The sequence below is a fragment of the Ascaphus truei genome, chromosome 17 (genome assembly GCF_040206685.1).
Source record: "Ascaphus truei isolate aAscTru1 chromosome 17, aAscTru1.hap1, whole genome shotgun sequence".
NCBI classification, from domain to species: domain Eukaryota; kingdom Metazoa; phylum Chordata; class Amphibia; order Anura; family Ascaphidae; genus Ascaphus; species Ascaphus truei.
Genome location: NC_134499.1, coordinates 36,831,448 through 36,853,807, shown reverse-complemented (window position 1 = coordinate 36,853,807; position 22,360 = coordinate 36,831,448). Strand labels below are relative to the sequence as shown.

The 22,360-nt window shown below is 43.5% G+C and overlaps 1 protein-coding gene and 1 long non-coding RNA gene across 4 annotated transcripts in view; one reads left to right on the top strand and one right to left on the bottom strand.

Moving 5' to 3' along the window:
• DENND6A (DENN domain containing 6A) overlaps nt 1-20,226 on the bottom strand; it is a 27,264-nt gene extending 7,038 nt beyond the window's left edge. For all 3 annotated transcript variants that reach the window (XR_012788638.1, XM_075574829.1, XM_075574830.1), the window contains exons 1-18: nt 20,003-20,226; nt 14,877-14,915; nt 13,852-13,894; nt 12,970-13,082; nt 11,606-11,686; nt 10,555-10,660; nt 8,695-8,774; nt 7,602-7,664; nt 6,995-7,050; nt 5,978-6,100; nt 5,399-5,494; nt 4,216-4,310; nt 3,688-3,753; nt 3,522-3,586; nt 2,974-3,063; nt 1,713-1,766; nt 1,499-1,608; nt 200-302 (exon numbers count right to left, since the gene is read on the bottom strand). Coding sequence is in view for 2 of the 3 variants with exons in the window: in XM_075574829.1 (XP_075430944.1) it covers nt 200-302; nt 1,499-1,608; nt 1,713-1,766; nt 2,974-3,063; nt 3,522-3,586; nt 3,688-3,753; nt 4,216-4,310; nt 5,399-5,494; nt 5,978-6,100; nt 6,995-7,050; nt 7,602-7,664; nt 8,695-8,774; nt 10,555-10,660; nt 11,606-11,686; nt 12,970-13,082; nt 13,852-13,894; nt 14,877-14,915; nt 20,003-20,146 (1,527 nt within the window). In the remaining variant the exon portion in view is untranslated. The remainder of the gene's footprint in view (nt 1-199; nt 303-1,498; nt 1,609-1,712; nt 1,767-2,973; nt 3,064-3,521; nt 3,587-3,687; nt 3,754-4,215; nt 4,311-5,398; nt 5,495-5,977; nt 6,101-6,994; nt 7,051-7,601; nt 7,665-8,694; nt 8,775-10,554; nt 10,661-11,605; nt 11,687-12,969; nt 13,083-13,851; nt 13,895-14,876; nt 14,916-20,002) is intronic.
• On the top strand, nt 18,807-22,360 carry LOC142468347 (uncharacterized). The gene is made up of 3 exons (XR_012788639.1): nt 18,807-19,033; nt 20,021-20,318; nt 22,081-22,360. It is a non-coding gene; the product is annotated as an uncharacterized LOC142468347 (long non-coding RNA).

Genomic DNA, 22,360 nt, shown 5'->3' with positions numbered 1-22,360 from the left:
GTGTTGCAAACATCCTAATTGATCATGTGCTGATCATCAGTAACTGTATGGTCTATGGGGAGTTAGACGTCAAAAAGATAAAATTACTGGCAATCACAATAAGGTCAAAAAGTTGCACTGGAAAACGTGTGTGCAGAAGGACTTTTTGTACTTTGAGTAACCGGCCACAACCCCCTGCAGCAGATGAGGCGCTACTTACCTCATCACAAAGTGCTTCCAGGTGAAGTGCTTCCAGCTTTTGTGTCATCTCTTTCCTGCGCATTCTGAACCAACCATCAAAGTTGGGCGACCGTAAGAAATGCCTTAAATTAAACAGAAATAAAGAGGGGCCGCTGAGAATAGCAGCGAGCGGGGATGAGAGGTACCCTGCTAGCCAGAAGAAAACACAGTATGTAACAGGAAAGGTTGACCAATGGGTCACGCAACTGGTTTCAACGATAACCCTTTCACTGCCACAGGGGGCCCTGAGGCACAATGAGTTGCAGGCTCTAACGACCACAAGGGGCTGGGGAGTGGGCTCTCGGTGAAAGAGTCCCAATGATGGAGTCTCCTCTTGGATGATACCCATCATGTGTTAGGATACATTGCTGCTTAATATAGCATCTCATTAAGTTGCTTAACTGGCTTCTATGTCAAATAGAAACTCATTTGTGTGCGCCTCTGCCCACGTGTCCCTGGTAGACAGCCAATCAGGAAGGAGGGTGTAGGGGGGGGAAGTTTATCTTAGCCAAACACATCCCCGCCATTGGTTCATCTTGGCTCTAGGAGGGGACAGCACGTAGAGGTCTTTTAGCGAACCAACTGTTGGGAAGTTTTACTTTCAAGACCACAGGTTAATGTCACGAAAAGAAAAAAAGAGAGACGTTTTATTTCAAAGCTTGTTCACCATTAGAAAATCTCATCGTTCAGAGTTCACAGAAATACAGAACTTCCTAATAATCACAAGGAGACAGAGAGCAGAGCGTTTCGTTTACTTAAGCATGGCGATTACTGGGGCTATAATTCATAATAATGTGAAACGGCAGATTCCTTTTCCCGGCCTACAAAGTCTAATGTGACATATATGTTCTAACTGCATCGAATGGCACAAGACATGGTCTTTGAATGGAGTTAGGAACACAGCTGAGATTCGAGGAAAGGTTGTAGCCTCTTATGGCAGATGGCCTCATAAATATGTTAGGGGCAATCTGTTCCCTCATGGGGCACCAACTGGAACAAAATCCTTGTATGTACTGAACAGCGCAATCTGCTGCATCCAATACAGACTCAAATCTACAGAAAGGTCACACTACAACAATACTGATTATACAACGCATATACATAGCCATGCACACACAAGATCCAACCTAAGGCTTTTGTGCATTCTTACAACACATTTAAATGGGGTAAGCAAACTTAACCCCTGGGTTCCCAGAGGGGTTTTACCAGGCTACGTACTGCTGGAAAACACAGAGTTAAATAAGCCCCGCAGTTTGTATGGCAGAAAATAAAAAGAAACCTGTAGAGTCCGATCCAATCTCCTTTTGATCTGGAGGTGAGCTGAGGTCCCGTTTTCTCTAGTGTTTTCATGAACTCTTCTTGGCTGAAAGGCTTTAGCTGCGGTGGGCTCTGCAACATAAAATAGCAGTAAAAGGACAGTATGAGAAGCTGCAGGTTTCCAGTGGCACAAAATCCTACAGTATATCCCAAACGCATCAGAACCTGCTCCTCACCTTCCAAGCAGATATACTTTTCTGTAAAGGCATTAGACCTGCCACATACCGCTCCTGTTGGGGAGGAAAGTGACAAGGTACCGCCAGCATTAGATCACAAGATTGTATGATTGTGCAGCATGTTTGTTTTCAGCTGGTGAAACAATCTCTCTATAGGATAACACACACACTTAACGTGTCCTTCTCCTCAGATAAAGTGGACACACTCTTAGTGTTACCTGGGTTGTGGTGCAGGAGCCGCAGATACCAATAATAAAGCATTGCACAATGCTTCACCAAGCAGGTTTTCTGTTATGTGTTTAAAGTGGACTACAGAGGATGCCACGTGTGGACTACAGAGGGTGCCGCGTGTGGGCTACAGAGGGTGCCGCGTGTGGGCTACAGAGGGTGCCGCGTGTGGGCTACAGAGGGTGCCGCGTGTGGGCTACAGAGGGTGCCGCGTGTGGGCTACAGAGGGTGCCGCGTGTGGGCTACAGAGGGTGCCGCGTGTGGGCTACAGAGGGTGCCGCGTGTGGGCTACAGAGGGTGCCGCGTGTGGGCTACAGAGGGTGCCGCGTGTGGGCTACAGAGGGTGCCGCGTGTGGGCTACAGAGGGTGCCGCGTGTGGGCTACAGAGGGTGCCGCGTGTGGGCTACAGAGGGTGCCGCGTGTGGGCTACAGAGGGTGCCGCGTGTGGACTACAGAGGATGCTGCGTGTGGGCTACAGAGGATGCTGCGTGTGGACTACAGAGGATGCCGCGTGTGGACTACAGAGGATGCCGCGTGTGGGTTACAGAGGACGCTGTACGTGGGTTACAGAGGACGCTGTACGTGGGTTACAGAGGATGCCGCGTGTGGACTACAGAGGATGCCGCGTGTGGGTTACAGAGGACGCTGTACGTGGGTTACAGAGGACGCTGTACGTGGGTTACAGAGGATGCTGTACGTGGGTTACAGAGGATGCTGTACGTGGGTTACAGAGGACGCTGTACGTGGGTTACAGAGGATGCTGTACGTGGGTTACAGAGGATGCTGTACGTGGGTTACAGAGGATGCTGTACGTGGGTTACAGAGGATGCTGTACGTGGGTTACAGAGGACGCTGTACGTGGGTTACAGAGGATGCCGCGTGTGGACTACAGAGGATGCTGTACGTGGATGAACTTCATTGACAGAATAGATTCAAATTCCTGCAGGATGCTTATACTGCGAATTAAAACAATACGTGAATACAATTAGGAATGTTAATCAGCAATAATAATTGCATGTACAGCCCAACATACGAGAGGAATGATAAAGCTCTGTGTGAGCTCCAAGAAATGCCGTCGGAGAATCGCATTCTGAGCCTCCGATGGTCTCTTCTGCTGAACCCCCTGAAATAACAAGAAACGGACCGCCTCTCAATTCCACATTCTAACACACAAGAGATTAACAATGTGTTCTCGGCCGCAGACTGCATTTTCTGGGCTGAACAAATACAGCACACGCATGGTTGAGCTTTGACAGCCAGTGATAATGAAATGACGGAAATACTGCTTAGCCGGGTCATTCTCCCAGCAAAGAAGAAAAGCTCAAAACGATCCAAAACCAAGGAGGAGTTCGCATGGGATCCACCGGTCTCTGCACGTTACCCTTGAAGTTTCACTATAATTATTGCGCCTATGTAATAATAAACCCCCTGGAATATTAACCCTTTACTGCATAAGGTCCCTGGTTATATATTGCACCCCACAGGCAACTCAAGGATCCATTTGTATTTTTCAGTTCTTTCTTTGAAGGGGGAACATGAAGGTGAGAGAAAAGGGTCAGGCGAATGTTACCCCACCCTTACCTTCTGCAACTTTTTGATAATGTCATCATCTCTATTCAGGTATAGTTTATAAGAGCTGTATACCCCTGAAATAGAAAAGTAAATAAAACATTACATGCACGTCTCTAACAAGTGTTTGCTTTACAATGACTTGTTAATCACATAAAATAATGCTAAAAAAACTTACCAGGCTTCGAATCCAACGTTTTAAGGTTTTTCAGCTTTTTCACCTTGACTTGTTTGGGAACGTCACCTGCAACAACCATAAATCAATGACATACATATACAAAACATAAAAAAAGGTTATTTAGCTGAACACGTTAAGGTCTACAAACAATACTTCAAGGATCTGCCACCTTGGATGTGTGGTCCACAATGATCTCCACTCAACAGTAATCTGCTGCGTTGTGTGAAGCACCATCCAGTCACAGCTGGTGTGTTACCTGCTAGCTCAAAGTGAATATAAGAGGGCACTCACTCCACTGGACTTCAGTCAGAAAAATAACACATTTATTAAACAAACTAGATCAACGTTTCGATCCAACTTTCAGACCTTTATCTTGATTTGTTTAATACACGTGTTATTTATCCGATAGAAGGCCTGTAGATTGGTGTCACTTTATTTGCTACGTGTCTCCATCACGCTGGAGCGACGTGCCCCCGTGGCAGGACAACTGTTGTGGAGTGTGCGTCTACATTGTGATATGCTTCTTACCTGCAAGTTTAACATCTCCAATGCGGATTATATGGGGCCAGTGCTGCAACGTTTTTGCAAAAAATGGGTTTGTAACACCAAAGATGACAGAAGGCCTAAAAAGAAGAGAAAACAGAATTCTCCATCACTACAAGAACAAATGAATGAATAAGTTGTGTTGTTTGATGCGCAAAGATGAGGCAAGCAGCATCAGGAAGGAGGATTCTAGCATCTAATAACCTGACAATTAAATACAAGTTTTTAGGTTTCAACTTGGGTCATAGAAAAATCAACCTACATGTGGTTTTACATTATTCTTAGGAAAACCTCACTGGTCAACACCTTGAAAGGCCTACCTAGGACTTGTGATATTTAGGGCACAAAGGCTTAGATTCACAAGTGTGCTAAGCTTCCGCGCACCTCAGCTCCCATTCCTATGCATAAGAGAAAGTGTGCTAAAGGTTAGAACCATTAGTGGATCTGGCCAATAGATGCTGTTCCAGCAGAGGTCCAGGTTTGGGATACCATTTTTCTAAACATGATCATTCGTGCACAGTCTTCTTTTTGCGGTCACAGTTTAAGATGCCCGTTTAGATATTTACCAGGAGAGATACGGTACATTGATATAAGCATTCTTGGGAATACACAGCAAACGTGTTCGAGCTTAAAACTTGGTCTAGGAAGGGGTTAAGTCCATAAGGAATACATTAGGAACTTGCATTTAAACAGCGATTTTCAATTCCATGATTTATAAAGTCTACTTCGGAGGCCACCTATCAGTTTGCATGTCAGCCTAAAGAGGGGAGAGGAGAAGCATGTAGTATTATCGGATTGCAGGAAAAGATGGTTAGGTAAGGTAGGGGTGCGGTGCTTACAGAGGCCCCACGCTCATCCCCAAAAGCATTTAAATTAAATGCCAAGGGGCTGAGCAACGCCTCTAACTCCCTTACCTGGTCTCCGGCAGGTTCTGGCAACACGTCGCTATGGCATTGCGACATCACATGGCGCCAAACAAAAAGTAAGAAGAGCAAGCAGGGGGGCGCAGACTTAAAAGTCTGCGCCCCCTGAGGTATGGGACATGGCACAGACGGTTGGTGTAAAAGGAGAAAATTGGGAACAGACAACTTTGGATAACCAAGAAAGATATCTTACGCAGCCCAGGAAAGGCAGAACAATCAGGAATAACGATGTTTAGACTACTTACGGTGCCTGTGTACGGGTGGTATACTCCTTGAACTCTGTGTCATGGATAGTGAAATAAGGCCTGAAATCACTGCAGTACTTCAACGGAGAAATACAACTGCAGGCCGAAGAGAAGATTGAAACAAACAAACAAAAACATATATAAATATAATAATTAATATATATTATAATATAAATATACACATACATACATATATACACATACATACACACATTAATAATAATATATAAATAATACTATATAAACACACACCATTTTACAGTCAAACACAGTGCATCTTTCACTGCATCTCCCCCAGATGCATAATGTTAGTTAAGTAATAAAAATAATGACCCCCTCACCCAAAAAAAATTAATATAGTTCCACGCCTACATTTACTCCTGCCTGGAAAGGCTTTAATGCCATTTTTAGTTGATATAACATTAAGTACATTTTTTTTTATCAGTCCTGTTAACGCTCGCCAATCCTCGTGTGCTCTCTGCAGTTGCAATGAATGCACCTGATCCCTAGGTGGTGCTCTTGCAACAGGAGGAAGTGGCTGGCTCCCTTATTATGAGTATGAACTGAACCAATGCTTACCCTACAAGGGCCAAGACCGTCTCAGATGACTGTGATGGGGACGGAGCCATGACAACAACTGGCTCTCCCAACAACACCAGTTCCCAAAGCAACTGGATGTGGAAGAACACTGGGGAGAAACATCTGAAAAGGAGAGTGATTTACAGAAATAGCCTTGTAAAGCGTGGAGGACCATGAACTTTGCATATTCCTAAAATGTTAAAGCCCTAAACTTCACCTCGTTTGACTAGTCCAGTAGGCACCTCTAGTAAACCGAATGAAGGGCCTAATTTTAAATGTTTCCATAAGATTGGGGAATACTAAACGCCAGCATTCCTGTTTGTTGCATTTCGCAAGTTTCTTATTTGTTGACTGACAGAGCTTGGCGACAATGAAGAGAATTGGGGTTGGTGGAGCTGGTGAGGAAGAGGGTAAAAGCACCATGGAAATGGACTTTGATTTACAACCAGTGTGCTTTTACTCAGGCGGGCTCAACTCCAGTCCTCAAGCCCCCACAACAGGTCAGCACAGGTAGCTCAGTCACTGCTTCAGCACAGGTGGCTCAAACAGAGGCTCAGTCCGATTGGGCCACCTGTGCTGAAGCTGGGATATCCTGAAAACCCAACCAGTTGGGGGGGGGGGAGGGAGGGATGGGGAGGGGGGGAAGGCTTGAGGACTGGTGTTGCGCCTCCCTGCTTTAAACTTAACTCCTATTTTATTTCATCCAAATAAACCCGTTGTAAGTGACAGGGCAGACGGGAGGTAAGGAGGGATTTCATTATTAAATGGATATGGACCAACAGTGCAACTTGAAGACAAATAACATATTGAGTATATACTCTTCTGCCTATTAAGGCCAAGCAGAGCTGAAGCACTCAATAGATACACCCTAAAAAGTACAACATAAACATGTTCAAAAGCTTTATATGGAAGATAACTTGGGATGAAGAAAACAAATGTACGGATCAATATCCGAATATTGAGTATATTGCAACCTATATATTTGGATCCTACAGCGTCACCACGTGATGGTGTTACCTGAAAATATCGACTTCATGAAGGGTCGGTAAAGTAACGGAGATTTGTGCATCCGACTAGAAGACAAAAGAAAATAACACGTCCATTTAACAGGACAGAAGACACGGAACATTTACTCGGCATCAATTCTGCACCGTTGTAAATGTAACAGCAGTGCAAGAATACAATATATTAATCCGAGTTCATGGTGGCCAGCACAAGTTATCAAGGAGACACGTAGACATGTGCTGGCGGCCCAGCGCTGCCTGGGACTTCTGTGGTAAACTGCCAAAAAATTTTAAAAGCAGAAATGTCATTCTCGGTGAGTAACTACTGAGTACTGCAATCCATCCACAGAGTGTGTGTGGTGTGTGGAGTGTGGTGTGTGGTGTGTGGAGTGTGGTGTGTGGAGTGTGGAGTGTGGAGTGTGGAGTGTGGAGTGTGGAGTGTGGAGTGTGGAGTGTGGTGTGTGGTGTGTGGTGTGTGGTGTGTGGTGTGTGTGGGGTGTGGGGTGTGGGGTGTGTGGGGTGTGTGGGGTGTGTGGGGAGTGGTGTGTGCGTATACACACATTATATATTTTTAAATCTAATGTGAAGGTTACGTTTCTGAATATCCCCTTCTCCCTTACCGGTTGGGTCAGCTCCACCATTTGGATTGTTTCCGGTTTGTCATGACATGTTGGAATCCGCACCTTGTAGAGAAATACCAAACATTTGATTTTATACATTTAGTGAATAGGACATTTGGGGATTTATAACAAATTAGCCGAAGTGCCCTGCAGTTTATTTAGTGCCTAGCACTGCATTTGTGTTAAGCAATGAAAGACCATCATATCCGCACGCCTAGGTGTTATTTAGTTCAATAAATAAAATGTGCAGATGTACACTTTGCAAAAATAAAGCTAGCAATCAATTTAAAGCTAGCAATCAATAGTTGTGTCCCTGCCCATTATCTGCACAGCACGTCTCCCAATACGGCAGATTATCATATTGCGACGTCGCTTCCTTCTCTTCACCCAGTGCTTTACAGCACGGGGGCTCAACACCCACTTCTCAAACCCCCCAACAGGTCAGGTTTTAAGAATATCCCAGCTGCAGCACAATCAGCTTCAGCTCAATCAGAGGCTCAGCCTCTGATTGAGCCACCTGTGCTGAAGCTGGGATATCCTTAAAACCTGACCTGATGGGGGCTCTTGAAGGCTTGAGTTGAGCACCTCTGCTTTACGGCACAAGCGTACAAACCATGTGATATACTGAGAAACACTGACACAATGCAGTGTGTGTGTGTGTGTCTCTCTCTCTCCTGGCTAACATACTGGGAGATGGAAATCTTTCACGATCACACAGTATAATGCATTTGAAAAGCTTATATATAAAGCAGCAAACCCACCTACCCAGTTTTGCTTTAGCTCCAGTGTCCCATCCCCCTCTTTTTGAGATGGTTACCGGTTTAGTCGCTGCTATTTCTCCCTCCAGGGAAATCAAAATGGGCGTCAAATCTCGCGGGCCAATAGAATCAGCAACGTCAAAGATGGGATGAGGACGCGGCGTCCTATTGGACAGCATTTTAAATACCCAGGAAGTGACACCAGTAACTTAACCGATAAGTATCTTGGCAGCCAGAGGGGCCCTAGAGCTAAAAATAACACGATTCACTTCCGGAAGACCACCCAGGTACAAACGCTGGGGGGGCTGCAGTTTTAAAGCCAATGTTCCCATTACCTTTATTACAACTCCCATAATTGGCAGGTTTAATGTTTTCCCGGGAAATGGGGCTGGCCATTGATCAATATCACTGCAAGCTGAAAGAGACAGAATGTGTTTAAATTGTGGCCAAACATTTAGCATTTTAGAGTGCTGGAGGGGACTAGGCTTCCCTTCACCAAACGTGAGCAGGTAAAAGAAATGCAGCACCTGAAGCAATATACTCTCCCTCGCTGCAGAGCGATACATCGCAGACTTCTCTGCCAGCGAAAGATTTAAGTGAGCCGTACACAGGGTGGCTTAAGCTGTATTTACTTATAGCTGCAAACACGAAAGCATTAATCAATCAAGAACGATAGCTGGATAGTTTATGATCACGCATTTAAAAGTAAAATCTAGCCTGGAAATTCCCACCAAAGATTAAAGTATCTGATTATTTATTTATACATTAAGTAAACAAGCTGTTCATTTATAGAACACGGGGTCAGACGTAAGATGCCATCCTTTGGCTCCCCGGAAATCAATCTCACTGCACTTTGCTGGGAAGGAGTAGAGTCCAAGATTTGCTGAATATGTGGCAAACCTGTTACTTAAAGGTACAAGGTGAAGGTAAAAAAGGGTTCTCCCAGCTTAAAATTTCAGTTTACAAAATAATGATATGGTGTATGACCAACGTTTCGGTCACAACGGTCTTCCTCAAGGTCAGTGAATGAAATTACATGAAGAGCTAGATGTAGCAGTAACATACAGTACAACCACGCAGACACACAGCACATTCTGCACCAGTTTTAGCAGTGTGTTAAAATGTAAAGGTATGTTTAATAATAATAATAACTATTTATACAGTGCTTTTCTCTCAATGGGACTCAAAGCACTTCAGTTACAAAAAGGGAAAAAAGGAAGAAAACATTAAGGTTATAAAAGAGACCAAATACAAGGAAAGATACAATACAGGATGGGACTGTAGCTATTAAATGCCGGGCAGGTTGTAGTTCATTAAATGCCTGGGTAAACAGGTAGGTGTTCAGCCTGTGTTTATAGATTACCAGAGAGAGGGGGGCTCTCGAACTGTACAAGTCAGGCTGTTCCAGGGAGTGGGAGCAGCGTGGCTAGCAGCTCGAGCGCCAAAGGAAGTCACGGGGATTCTGAGAACTGGTTAATAGAATGAGTTTAATAAATGTGGACACTGAACACAAACAGTACTAACACAATGATGCAAACCATTAACCAGCTTTTAGGCAATTCCCAATCATGGTCAATTTGTTTACACGTCTCTGGAGAATTTCACAATGAGGTTTCTCATCAGAACAAATTAAAAAAGGAAGAAAAACTGGTATTCGCGAAATAATTCAGAATAGATTTTGCACCAGTTGCACCTGTTCCTTCATAGCCCTTAGTACTCAAAAATATTGACGGGTGTTGGTACAGTATTGGTACCAGAAACCGTAAAATACGTCATAGGCTGAAATACCATTTCAAGGACAAAACTATCAATGCAATGGATAAGATTTCAGGATCGCACCTGCCAGTGAGGGACTTAAATGGGCACATGGCAAACAACTGTAGAAATTATGTATGAAGCAGATTATTCTAATGTCACATTACATATCCGCTTATATAGTCCAACTCATTCTCTAGCAAGAAAGGAAACACTGAACACACCGTGTGATGCCAGCTTTCACATACCGGATATCTACTCTGCAAAGATCTGCTTAGTGAGCTCAATATGATCATCAGATAAAATAAAAGGACTTTGCCACACATATCTTTATGGTGTATTAAAGCCGAATCACTAATAAATATTCCTTAGAACAGCGATAGGGGGCAGGTGTAACATTCCAGAGAGCTCCAATTCCCTGAGACTCCATCATTCTTTACCTGCTTCTAAACATTCTTCACTCCTTTCAAAATACTCGGGAGCAAATTGCTTGAGCACGGTGTGGAATAAATTGATGTAGGGTAGTGTGCTGATCAAAACCAAGGACTGAAAGAAAAGAGAAATACTTCATGGACAAGTATGACGACATATAAAAAATAATAATAAAAGAATTGCTGGCAGGATGGGCGCGAACATAGCATTCTGATCATATACATTATATACGCTACACACTTTGGCAGGTCTATTAATTGGCCATGTCCCAAAAAAGCCTGCTGAGGCCAAGCAGAAGATCAGGTAACATTGCAGATTCAGCAGTAAAGAATATCCCAGAACTGTAGTGAATAAAGAGGCCAACATTACTGACCTGAAATAAATCACTCACTCGAGCAATGTAATATGACATGCGTCTACAATGTAACATACGGTATATTCTAGGAAGAAGCAATCCTGCCTACCAGAGACTTTAAAATACCTACTGTATCTTTATACTATACAACAGGGGCGGCCAACTCCAGTCCTCAAGAGCTACCAACAGGTTAGGTTTTCAGGATATCCCTGCTTCAGCACAGGTGGCTCAATCAGTGGCTCAGTCTGACAGCAAGGGATATCCTGAAAGCGTGCCCTGTTTGTGGCCCTTGAAGACTGGAAGAGTTGGCCACCCCTAATATATATGTGGTCACCTTTCATTTTAAGCATTTCTGATGCGATCTGCTTGAATTTAGTAGTCTTCGTACAAGAATTAAATTGGATTGTTCCCGGTGATGGCTTTAATATAAATGTGGTTCAACGCTAATTTCATTTCCCAAAATCCATCTGTAGACCATTGCAATTCCCAATAATCAAGGACAATGCAAAAAAAAATCCAAGAACATGTTTATCATTCAATTATTAATTAGTAAAATCTGTTACATGCACGTCTTCGGCTCTGGAGAAGAAATCTGACATTTATTATTCTCTGCTCAGTGCACACAGACCATAACATGTGAACCCAGGTTAATTGCAGCTGCAGTTAAATAGAAGGTTCAAGAGAGTTGCTAAATTAAGAATCACCTTTTGAAAGTAGCCTCTTTTTAAAGTCTTGTCTCTGACTTGTCTGAAATAAACGTAACCATAGAAACAGGCAGGATCTTTCTGTAAAAACAAAAAAACCACACATTCAGAATCAAATCATCAATATGTTTGATATATTTTGTCACTTACAGTAAGCAGTCCTGAAAATAACTGGGCAATTTTAGGTCAACGTCTCCAGATCACTTTCTGCTGGATGAGATTCTCGTTTCACTGTTTGCTTTCAATGTTTCAAGAACACTTGGCTAGACTAGGGGGAACTCGATGGGCGTCTTATTTCAACCTCATCTACTATGTATCTATGCAACAGTCTTTCCTGGTATTAGATGCCAAATCTCACTGATATTTGGAAGTTTCACTGATTTTAAGCCACATTTTTAGCACATGCAGTCCCATAAACTTGGATGGAGTTTCAATAAGAAGCATGTTCCACTAAAATAAACTTTTTAATAATACAGAACCTCCAACTCTTACTGATTTTGGTCCACGGATGTTGACATAGCTGTGCTGTAATCATGTAGCATGTGTTTGAAAGCTTCACTACTAAAAAAAAAAAAAACACAATGGAGCCCAAACTGTGAAGGGGTGTTCAGAGTGGGCGACACACGTCTTAAAAATATAGGCTCAAAATGTGAAACCGACGCAATAGTGTTTAGTAATCAAGCCCCATTCCATCCAGTGTCAAATGCCAAATGATGTCCCATGATTCTGAGCAGCGCACTCACCAGTCATTGGAAATGGTCCTTCACATCAGGAACGAGACGCTGGAACCATGACTGGCGAGTGTGCGATTCTTGGTTCTGTTTTCATCGGACATTACCAGTCCAGGGTCAACGGTGCTCAGCACTTACACAACTGTTCTTTTGCTTTGAATTGTTACTCGTGTGACCACTTCCGGGCATTTATTTTGTTTTCACATCACAAATTAGATATACTGTACTTTTTAAACATACTACATACAGTATATCAACTTTATACAGTTCTATAGACTGCCTTCCAATGTGAGAATGTGGTTTCAAATAGGTTGATATTTTCTGCGCTTCACAATGTACTCGATTATTCCTTTCAAATCAAAAGCGTTTAACAATTTTACTGCAAATCATCGCATAGAAAAGTGGCACTTTTCATATCAATGTAACAACGACATAACTTATCCAAATTCCACACACTTTGTATTCCTTTTAAATGATCTCAACAACACACACACACACACACACACACACACACACACACACACACCTAAAGGGTTAAGCATGTGATTTTGGCAAAATACTTGAAGCTTTTAAGAAGCACAATGTTCTAAAACAAATGGTTTACAATAACAGTTCCTGTCTGACTTTTCTTACCTTTAAATAAACAGGTGAATCGCTGTCAAACTGGTCGCAGACACAGTGCAGGGGCACCTTCCTGCCAGTAGACTGACGAAATCGGAAGCAAAACTGAGTGTCTCCCAGGCAGCCTGACAAGAAGGGAGCAATGCGATGGTTTAATCCAGGGGTGCTCAGCTCCAGTCATTAACCCGCCCCAACAGGTCAGGTTTTCGGGATATCCCAGCTTCAGCACAGGTGGCTCAGAGGATCAGTCGATACTGAAGCAGGAACTGATTGAGCCACCTGTGCTGAAGCTGGGATATCCTGAAAACCTTACCTGTTGAGGGGGGGGGGGGGGATTAATCAGCCCCGGATCAATAACATTACAATTTTACAGTGTCTGGAAAAAAGAAACCATTGTGACTGCCAATAAACAGAGCAAAGCCAATGTAAAAGATGCGCAGGAGACGTGATCAATATGAACATTTACCAAAACGCCATCTCCATTTCAAAACCACACCAATGTTCGAATGACCTTCATTTCCTCAGCGGGCCTGCCCAGAGACTGGGAGGTAATGCCAATAGCAGCATAGTTCTTCCCGGCCAGGCAACACTCCTTGCAGAATTAAAGTGAAGACCGTTTGGGAAAGCACTCACCCAAGTAACCTTTTTGCATGTATTTTTACACTTGCTTCATTATTTCAGCTGCATAGCTTTGCAAATTAAGGACACAGTCCCAGTGACACAACGGAAAATGCAGAGTATACAGAGCTGATGTTTAACTTTATACCCCACCAGCATAGATCCGGAGCTGTAGGGGGTGTTCCGCGTTACTTTGTCAGCATATGGTTATGTTCTATTTCTATCTGTAGAATAACATCAAATGCTTAAAAAAAAAAAAAAAGTTTAAAGAAATACCTGAATTAGAATCTGGGAAAGACAGGTAACAGATACTGGTTTTCTGTAAGAAAAACGTTTGTTTTGTACAGTTACAGAAATAAATAGCACTACAATGTGTTTACTGGGCCAGACAAAGTGCATTTCAAATCCAAATGTGTACGTTTCCTTCTATTAGCTTTTTTTTCTACTTGCATTGCATTTTTCTCTCCAAAATTTCCTGCATCATTTGTAGAAGGTAAAGCAGTAAAACACCTTGCATATCTTTTGTGGTTCTTATAGGAGTGAAGCAGGGGGTTTCCAGAGCTGAACCTCGTTAATTTTAGCTACGTGGACCGCCAGCTTCATGAGATACTGCCCTCCATTGGGGTGCCGGGATCTCTGCAGCCAGGGAACTTGTGTGCCTAACAAAATGGTGGTGTTTAAATGTCCAGCGTCACACGGGCCAATAGGAAGCCGTGACGTCACCCCCTTCTAGTGGCACGTGTGACCTGGAAATTTAAACTCCACAGAGATACTTGAAAACGAGAGGTAACTCTCAATGTATTACTTCCTGGTAAAATATTTTATAAATAAAATAAATAAATACCAGCATCACCTACAAAGGCAAGTATCTCTGGAAGCAGGGGGTCCCCGGAGCTGAAATGAATGGGTTTCAGCTCACACCTGTCTAATAAATTTGGCAGCAGATCTTAAGGTCAAATAAGGTGTTCACTTCCCGTGCATTTCACATGTCTTGGTGAGGTCACCATGAGCTATAGAGAAAGCAGATCTGCAAGGGAAGTAGAAGTCCAGCAACGAACACGATTACATAGAACAAAGGGGCAGATTTATCGACCTCCGGCACGAGTTAGCACACTCGCTCCCTTCAAGTTAATAGAAATGAACACTGGATCAGGTGCATTACGCTGTAACAGCGCTGGACAAATCTGCCCCAAAGCATTTCACATGCACAGACATTCCAGATGTACTGTAAGAGCAGAATATCACAGGCAACAACACTGTGTAAAGGTTGCACTGTTTGGTATGTACAGCAGCACACTCACCTCCTTATCGGTTAGCTTCGCGTGTGGAGGATACAACGCCTAGACAGGAGGAAAAAATAAGTGTCATCCAATGAGAAACCGTTCGGGTGTGACGTTATATACTCCGTCATGTATAAAAAGTGAAAAAGGTTCAACATGTCACCATGGTCATCTCTCACTGTGTCATCATTCGCTATAAATGCAGAAGTGAAATTATAGTTGACGATTCTCCGAACAAAACAGTTAATTTGTTGCAGTGAGTGTGTGCATGAGTGAGTGTGTGCGTGTATGTAACACTGTAGAAATTCCCTCCTCTAACCTTTGTTAGGACCGAAGCTCTCTTTCCACATATATATGAGAGTTGCATAAGCAAAAATACAGCCTGCGTGTTTAGCACAAACTGCAGAGCACAGGTCAGCCAACACGCGCAAAGAATTCCCATGAGATTTTTCAACCATGCAGGCAAGACAGGGGGGCGCGAGCACCGGGACAGGCAAGACAGGGGGGCGCGAGCACCGAGACAGGCAAGACAGGGGGGCGCGAGCAACGGGACAGGCAAGACAGGGGGGCGCAGCAGCAAAAGTTTGCACTCCCCTGGTCTAATTCATACAGAATTTTGTTTCAAAAGACATGGAATTGGTTAATATAAACCCTATTGGATATTTAAGAAAAGACTGGCTTTGATTCAAGAATGTTATCATGGAAAAACTATGAAATTTCTGTAATTATCATAGGGGTTCAAAAACTCTCTGCGTGCAGTTAGGATTTTATACCCCTCTGTCACAGGGACCCCGATTTCACAGCAGAGCAATATGCTGCAGGCCTCAGTATAAGTAATGTTGTTACTCACATTAAAAGCAAAGTACCTGATGCAGTTTCAGACGCACCTTTCCGCACAGTCACTCTTAGCCACGTTCTCTCCTCGTGGATGGAATCGCTAATATTTACTCTCGTAAATAAACTGGACTTTCTGCTACGTGCCCTGTAAACGCTTAGCTCGGCGAGCGTGACGTTTACCAGCTTCTCTCCATTCTGAATGTACAAGGAGAGATTGGTGCGATGCCGAATCTCAACATAAAAAGAAAATGGGTCCCCAACATTTCTGCTAGGGAGCGGTCCAATGCACCACAACTCCTTCAGTAGAAAATACTTATATACCCGAGTCTATCCCCCATTAGTCTCAGATCAACATCCCTTGCAATGGCATCTCTCTCTGGATATTACTACCATTCTGTACCTTATTAATTCTAATCATTAACCCTCATATTTAGGTTTGTCTGGAGCAGTGTGTCTAATGGCCGTTTTTAGGACCTATACATGTAGCCCCTTATGTCTGCTGATGATGTGCCAGATTTTGTCATGGAGATCAGTTCACTATCGACTGAGCCACCTGTGCTGAAGCAGGGATATCCTTAAAAGCTGACTTGTTGGGGTGGGGGGCAGCGGGGGGTCGAGGACTGGAGTTGAGCACCACTGCACTACACAACAGTGTGGTATAGAGATGGGAAATGGTATGTTTTGATAACCCCTAAATGGCTCTGGTTATTGCAGCAGGGCACGTTAGGCCAGCTTCTCTATGCAGGGACCTTTTAAGGACTTACCAGCTAAAAGCATAATGTCATTTGCACTAAATGGCCAAACACAAATCCTTTATATTCTTATGAGATAGAAAGTGTTTTGTTGCACAGCAGCTGACCACAAGTTGTAGGCTGGGCAGAAATCCCCATACAAGGGACCACATTGTGCCGGGGTTTTACTTCTTACACAACCCTGCAGTGCCAAAAACAGATCGCCATGAAGGCACACAACTTAGATCAGGAGTGGCCAACTGCAGTCCTCAAGGGCCACCAACAGGTCAGGTTTTCAGGAAATCCCTGCTTCAGCACAGGTGGCTCAATCATTGACCCACCTGTGCTGAAGCAGGGATATCCTGAACACCTGACCTGTTGGTGGTCCAGGTTTTAAGGTTACTGCAGCTTGAGCACAGGGGTTCAGTCGAACTGATTGGGTCCCCTGTGCTACTGAGAAGACAGCCTTAAACCTGCACTGTTCACAACCTCTGCCTTACATGAACAGCTGAACTGTATCTCCTCAATGCTCTACCTGCAGTTATTATAAACCAGCCCCCAATAGGCTGCTCCCACTAAGCCACGTGTAACACCAACATAGCAGAGCTAACTATTCCAGGGCACGTAATCCGTGGCCAGATTCACAGACAACCTTTAGTGCTACCTATGTATTTAACCCTTTCGCTGCTAGGAGGATGCTGCTGAGGCAGCAAAGAGATTAATAGTATATTTGATGCTTCAAAAGCATGTGCACAACGGCTAGCATTTCGGAAAGCCCAGATCACGCAAAGAAAAAACTGCCTTGGGCGCAATTGTTTGAATCCTGGTCAAAGCTGACATATAGGCCGACATCAATTTGTTCTTACATTAAACCAGACTTCCCAAAAAATCAATAGCTTCTTAGCAATTCATTGTGAATTTATAATGCAGACAGATGCCGTGCACAGGAGTTCAATTTAAATCTGTCTGTTGTGATTAATAGTAATTATACGTTGTATCATATCACTGGCAGCGCTAGAAGCAAATCCACGCACGGACGGATGAACGGAGCAGCATACAGAACAAGGCTGCGTGCCTGCAGCTTTCTGAATAGGGTGGGTGCACGCTATGTTCAAATACGCATTTACTCTTACACATACAAGTAGGGGCTTGGGTGCATTTTTGTAAAAATCTGTGTTGAAATAATTTTTTTCCCCAGTGTTTTAATTTAAAATCTGTGTTAGCAATCAAAACAGACTGACATTTAATTTGGGTGTTTATTGGTGCGCTATTTTTTTTTGTTTCCATACTTCCCTGTGATAATTTTGTCTCCTACAAGAGGTGGAATTTATTAAGAAACAAGGATTCGTTTCCGTTTTTTAATCGGTTTTACCCGAAAGGGCAAAGTGATCGGCCTGTGGCGTTTTTCCGTTAAAAAAAATAAAACCAAAATCGCTACAAGTAACTTACTTTTTTTTTTAACCTGTTGCATCTCTGCTGTGCAACAATAAACATTTGAAACGCGGGCCGTGTTAAAGCATTTCTGTGGCTAAATCAGAAGCCATGCTGGCATTTATTCGCAGCGAGAGAAGCCAGGAACATCACTAAGGAATCCGCTGCAAGTCCCTCTGGCATTCAACTGCTTTAGGCTTAAGCAACGGAACGTTTATTTTCACAAACAACGTATGCCACTAACACGATGAGCGAAACGTTCAGACTACAGAAAACGGTAATCCACTCAGGAGGTTTCCATCATTAATGCGTCCCACGGGAAGTTTATCATATGCATGGTTTTGCTGAAATCCATTCACTATCAGACGAAAAACGTGTTTTTTTTAATAGACGAGTGAAAGGTTTTAGTAATGACGGCAATTAGTGTTTGATGTCACTACAACCTGAGGCAGATTAGGGAATGCACAGAATAACGATCTATATCAGGGGCGGCCATCTCCAGTCCTCAAGGGCTACCAACAGGTCAGGTTTTCAGGATATCCCTGTTTCAGCACAGGTGGTTCAAACAGTGGCTCAGTCTTTGCTGTGCTGAAGCAGGGATATCCTGAAAACCTGACCTGTTGGTGGCCAGGGAGGACTGGAGTTGGCCACTCCTGATCTATATAGTAAACATAGTACACCGCGGGAATGCCCGCACTACATGCAATGCCTTTGTTTTCCCAACGATCCCTTCATGATGAGATCTGCCATCTTCCTCGCAGCCATTAACCAACACCACTAAATGAAGGTAAGAAGTGCTGCTGTCTTCCACACTGATTGGTACATGATGGTGATGTGTTTATATACGTAACCCCCTGTGTCTGCTATCAGCACAGGACATGGTCTCTTTAAGAATTACATTCCACTGGACCATGTGACTGTGCTTAGCCAGTGGGATGACAGTTGGTGACAGTTGGAAAGGGAGCGAGGGTGTGCAGGCCCATCCTGCAGAGAGTCTATGCAGGACCCCTAAGAGAGAGGGAGCTTCAGAGAGAGAGAGCTGCCCCACTGGACAAGTGCAGCAGCAGGGCCCAGCAGAGACCAGGACCTGACAGTGCAGAGTGAAGCAGGCATACAGAGGCTACTACAGAGAGAGATTAGGGAGCCCAGCTGTGTAGGAATTACACCAGGTTGGAGTGGGTGAGCTAACCCACAAAGGATATAAACTGCAGTTATATCGCCATCACAGTTTGATCTTTGTGAAGCACCAGGCCGGCAACACACACACATACACACACACACACACACACACTATGAGCTCCAACGATTGTGCTAGCACACCAGGATCTACAGGCCAGTACCCCATAATTGGGAGGCCGGACAGAGATAAAAGTTATTATTTGTTTGCGTAGAGTTCGCATATATAGTTTGTTAAAGTATGTGTATGGAGTGATTCTGAGATTGAGAGTCACCGTACTGATTCATACGAGATATGTAACACCACAAATTATAGCTATGAGTATATAACTCTTGTTATAATTCATTACTACTGTGTTGTGTCTAGTTACTAAAGTCTCACCAACATGTTCCACACACTATAAGAATTAAACAGTAACCAATAGGACTCAGGCTCCCACCTCAGAGATAGGCGATATAATCTGAGGTAAAATAAACAGGGGTTACATATGGTTTTATGAATGACTTGGGTTAGGAATGGATGTGGGCCTAGGTGTTTTTATCATTACACTTTAAATAATGAAGACACCAAACCAGTAACATACTAGCCATGTACAAACAGTGTAACAGTTATACTGCTTACACAAGATATGCTATCACGATTCTGAGTGAAGACTCTATGACAAAGAAATATGGAATTAAAAGCATATGATAGGTTGTAAAAATATACCGTTTTTTTAACATCCAGGACCACCAGCAGGTCAGGTTTCTCAGAATATACCAGCTTGGGGGGGGGGGGGGTATGGAGTGTGGGAGGTGGGAGGTGAGGTGGGGGGTATGGAGTGTGGGGGGTATGGAGTGTGGGGGGTATGGAGTGTGGGGGGGTATGGAGTGTGGGTGGGAGGTGGGAGGTGAGGTGGGTGGGAGGTGAGGTGGGGGGTATGGAGTGTGGGGGGTATGGAGTGTGGGGGGTATGGAGTGTGTAGTACTCACCTCCACGGTCTGGCCCAGCTCCAGATCAAACCCCACCACACAGACGGAGTGCAGCCAGGAGGAGAAGCGGTCCCAGGGCAGGGACAGGGGATCTCCGGGGTGAGCCAGCAGCGCCTCTGCCCCCGCCATGTCCCACACAGACATGTCCGCCCCGGAGACTCTCTCCCCGCTCCCTACATCCAGCAGCACTCAAAACACAGCCGCCGCGACTGACGTCATCAAAAGGCGCCCCTGGCAGTGACGGGAAGGGAGCTGTGGGAAGCTAATGTGCATGAGATACTTCCGCCAGGAAGTGCTGGGAATGTAACCCGGCAAGGTAAGCCGTGACAGCCACGCGCACTACGACTACTACTACTACTACTAATACTAATACTGCTCTGTTACACTAACCTCACACTGTAATACTGCTCTATTACCCTAACCTCACACTGTAATACTGCTCTGTTACACTAACCTCACACTGTAATACTGCTCTGTTACACTAACCTCACACTGTAATACTGCTCTGTTACTCTAACCTCACACTGTAATACTGCTCTGTTACACTAACCTCACACTGTAATACTGCTCTGTTACTCTAACCTCACACTGTAATACTGACTCTGTTACACTAACCTCACACTGTAATACTGCTCTGTTACACTAACCTCACACTGTAATACTGCTCTGTTACACCAACCTCACACTGTAATACTGCTCTGTTACACTAACCTCACACTGTAATACTGCTCTGTTACACTAACCTCACACTGTAATACTGCTCTGTTACACTAACCTCACACTGTAATACTGCTCTGTTACTCTAACCTCATACTGTAATACTGCTCTGTTACACTAACCTCACACTGTAATACTGCTCTGTTACTCTAACCTCACACTGTAATACTGCTCTGTTACACTAACCTCACACTGTAATACTGCTCTGTTACCCTAACCTCACACTGTAATACTGACTCTGTTACACTAACCTCACACTGTAATACTGCTCTGTTACACTAACCTCACACTGTAATACTGCTCTGTTACACTAACCTCACACTGTAATATTGCTCTGTTACACTAACCTCACACTGTAATACTGCTCTGTTACACTAACCTCACACTGTAATACTGCTCTGTTACCATAACCTCACACTGTAATACTGCTCTGTTACCCTAATCTCATACTGTAATACTGCCCTGTTACACTAAATTCATACTGTAATACTGCCCTGTTATACTAACCTCACAGTGTAATACTGCTTTTTTACCCTAACCTCCCATACTGTAATACTGCTCAGTTACCCTAATCTCATACTGTAATACTGCTGTTACCCTAACCTCATACTGTAATACTGCTCTATTACACTGACCTTATACTGTAATACTACTGTTACTCTAACCTCATACTGTAATGCTGCTCTGTTACACTAACCTCACACTGTAATACTGCTCTGTTACTCTAACCTCACACTGTAATACTGCTCTGTTACCCTAACATAATAAGGGGGATACTAACCTCATACTGTATTACTGCTCTGTTACCCTAACATACTCAGGGGGATACTATCCTCATACTGTAATACTGCTATGTAACCCTAACATAGTCAGAGGAATACTAATCTCATACTAAAATAGTAATAACACTGATCTTTGATCTTTAAATAATTAGGGTAACATTTATCTTGTAAAATAATCAGTGGGATACTGATCTGATACTTATTATTAATAATAACATGACCCTGTTCTTTGTCACCGTGGGCATTACTTCTTAGTGCCTCCGACACTAACATTAGATTGTTAGCGCTCTTTACTCTGGCAGCAGTGTATAGGGGAAACATAGTCTCAATAATATTATTCCCAATTATTTTAGTATAAGACTGATCTGTTCAAAAACCACTGATACTATCCAGTTATCTGGAAATATTCAGGGCAACACTGATCAGTGATCCGAATAAAAATATCAATAATAACCGTCATCCTAATCTGACATTTTAATGATTAGGGCAATTTAGGTGGCTTTAAAAAAATGAGCATAACAAAATACTTTCTGTGCTGAAATAATTGGGGAAATACTAACCTGTTATCCTGGTCATTAGAACAAGATACGGTCAAAGAAGATCCAAACAAAGAATCCTCCACTAGAATGCACTCTGTGTTTCCATGTATTGTATTTATTTGGACAAATTGTCCCAACTGAATTTCTTGCTCCACAAATGACTATCAATAGATTCTGTATCAGTTACCCAGATTAAAAATAAAAAACAATACAACTTTATTACATCAATTCATTTGTGACTCTGCAATTTATTTACAGTGTGTATTGTTTAAAAATCCCTATTGGAGTAAAGAAGACTAGATTTACCGTACTGTATATCC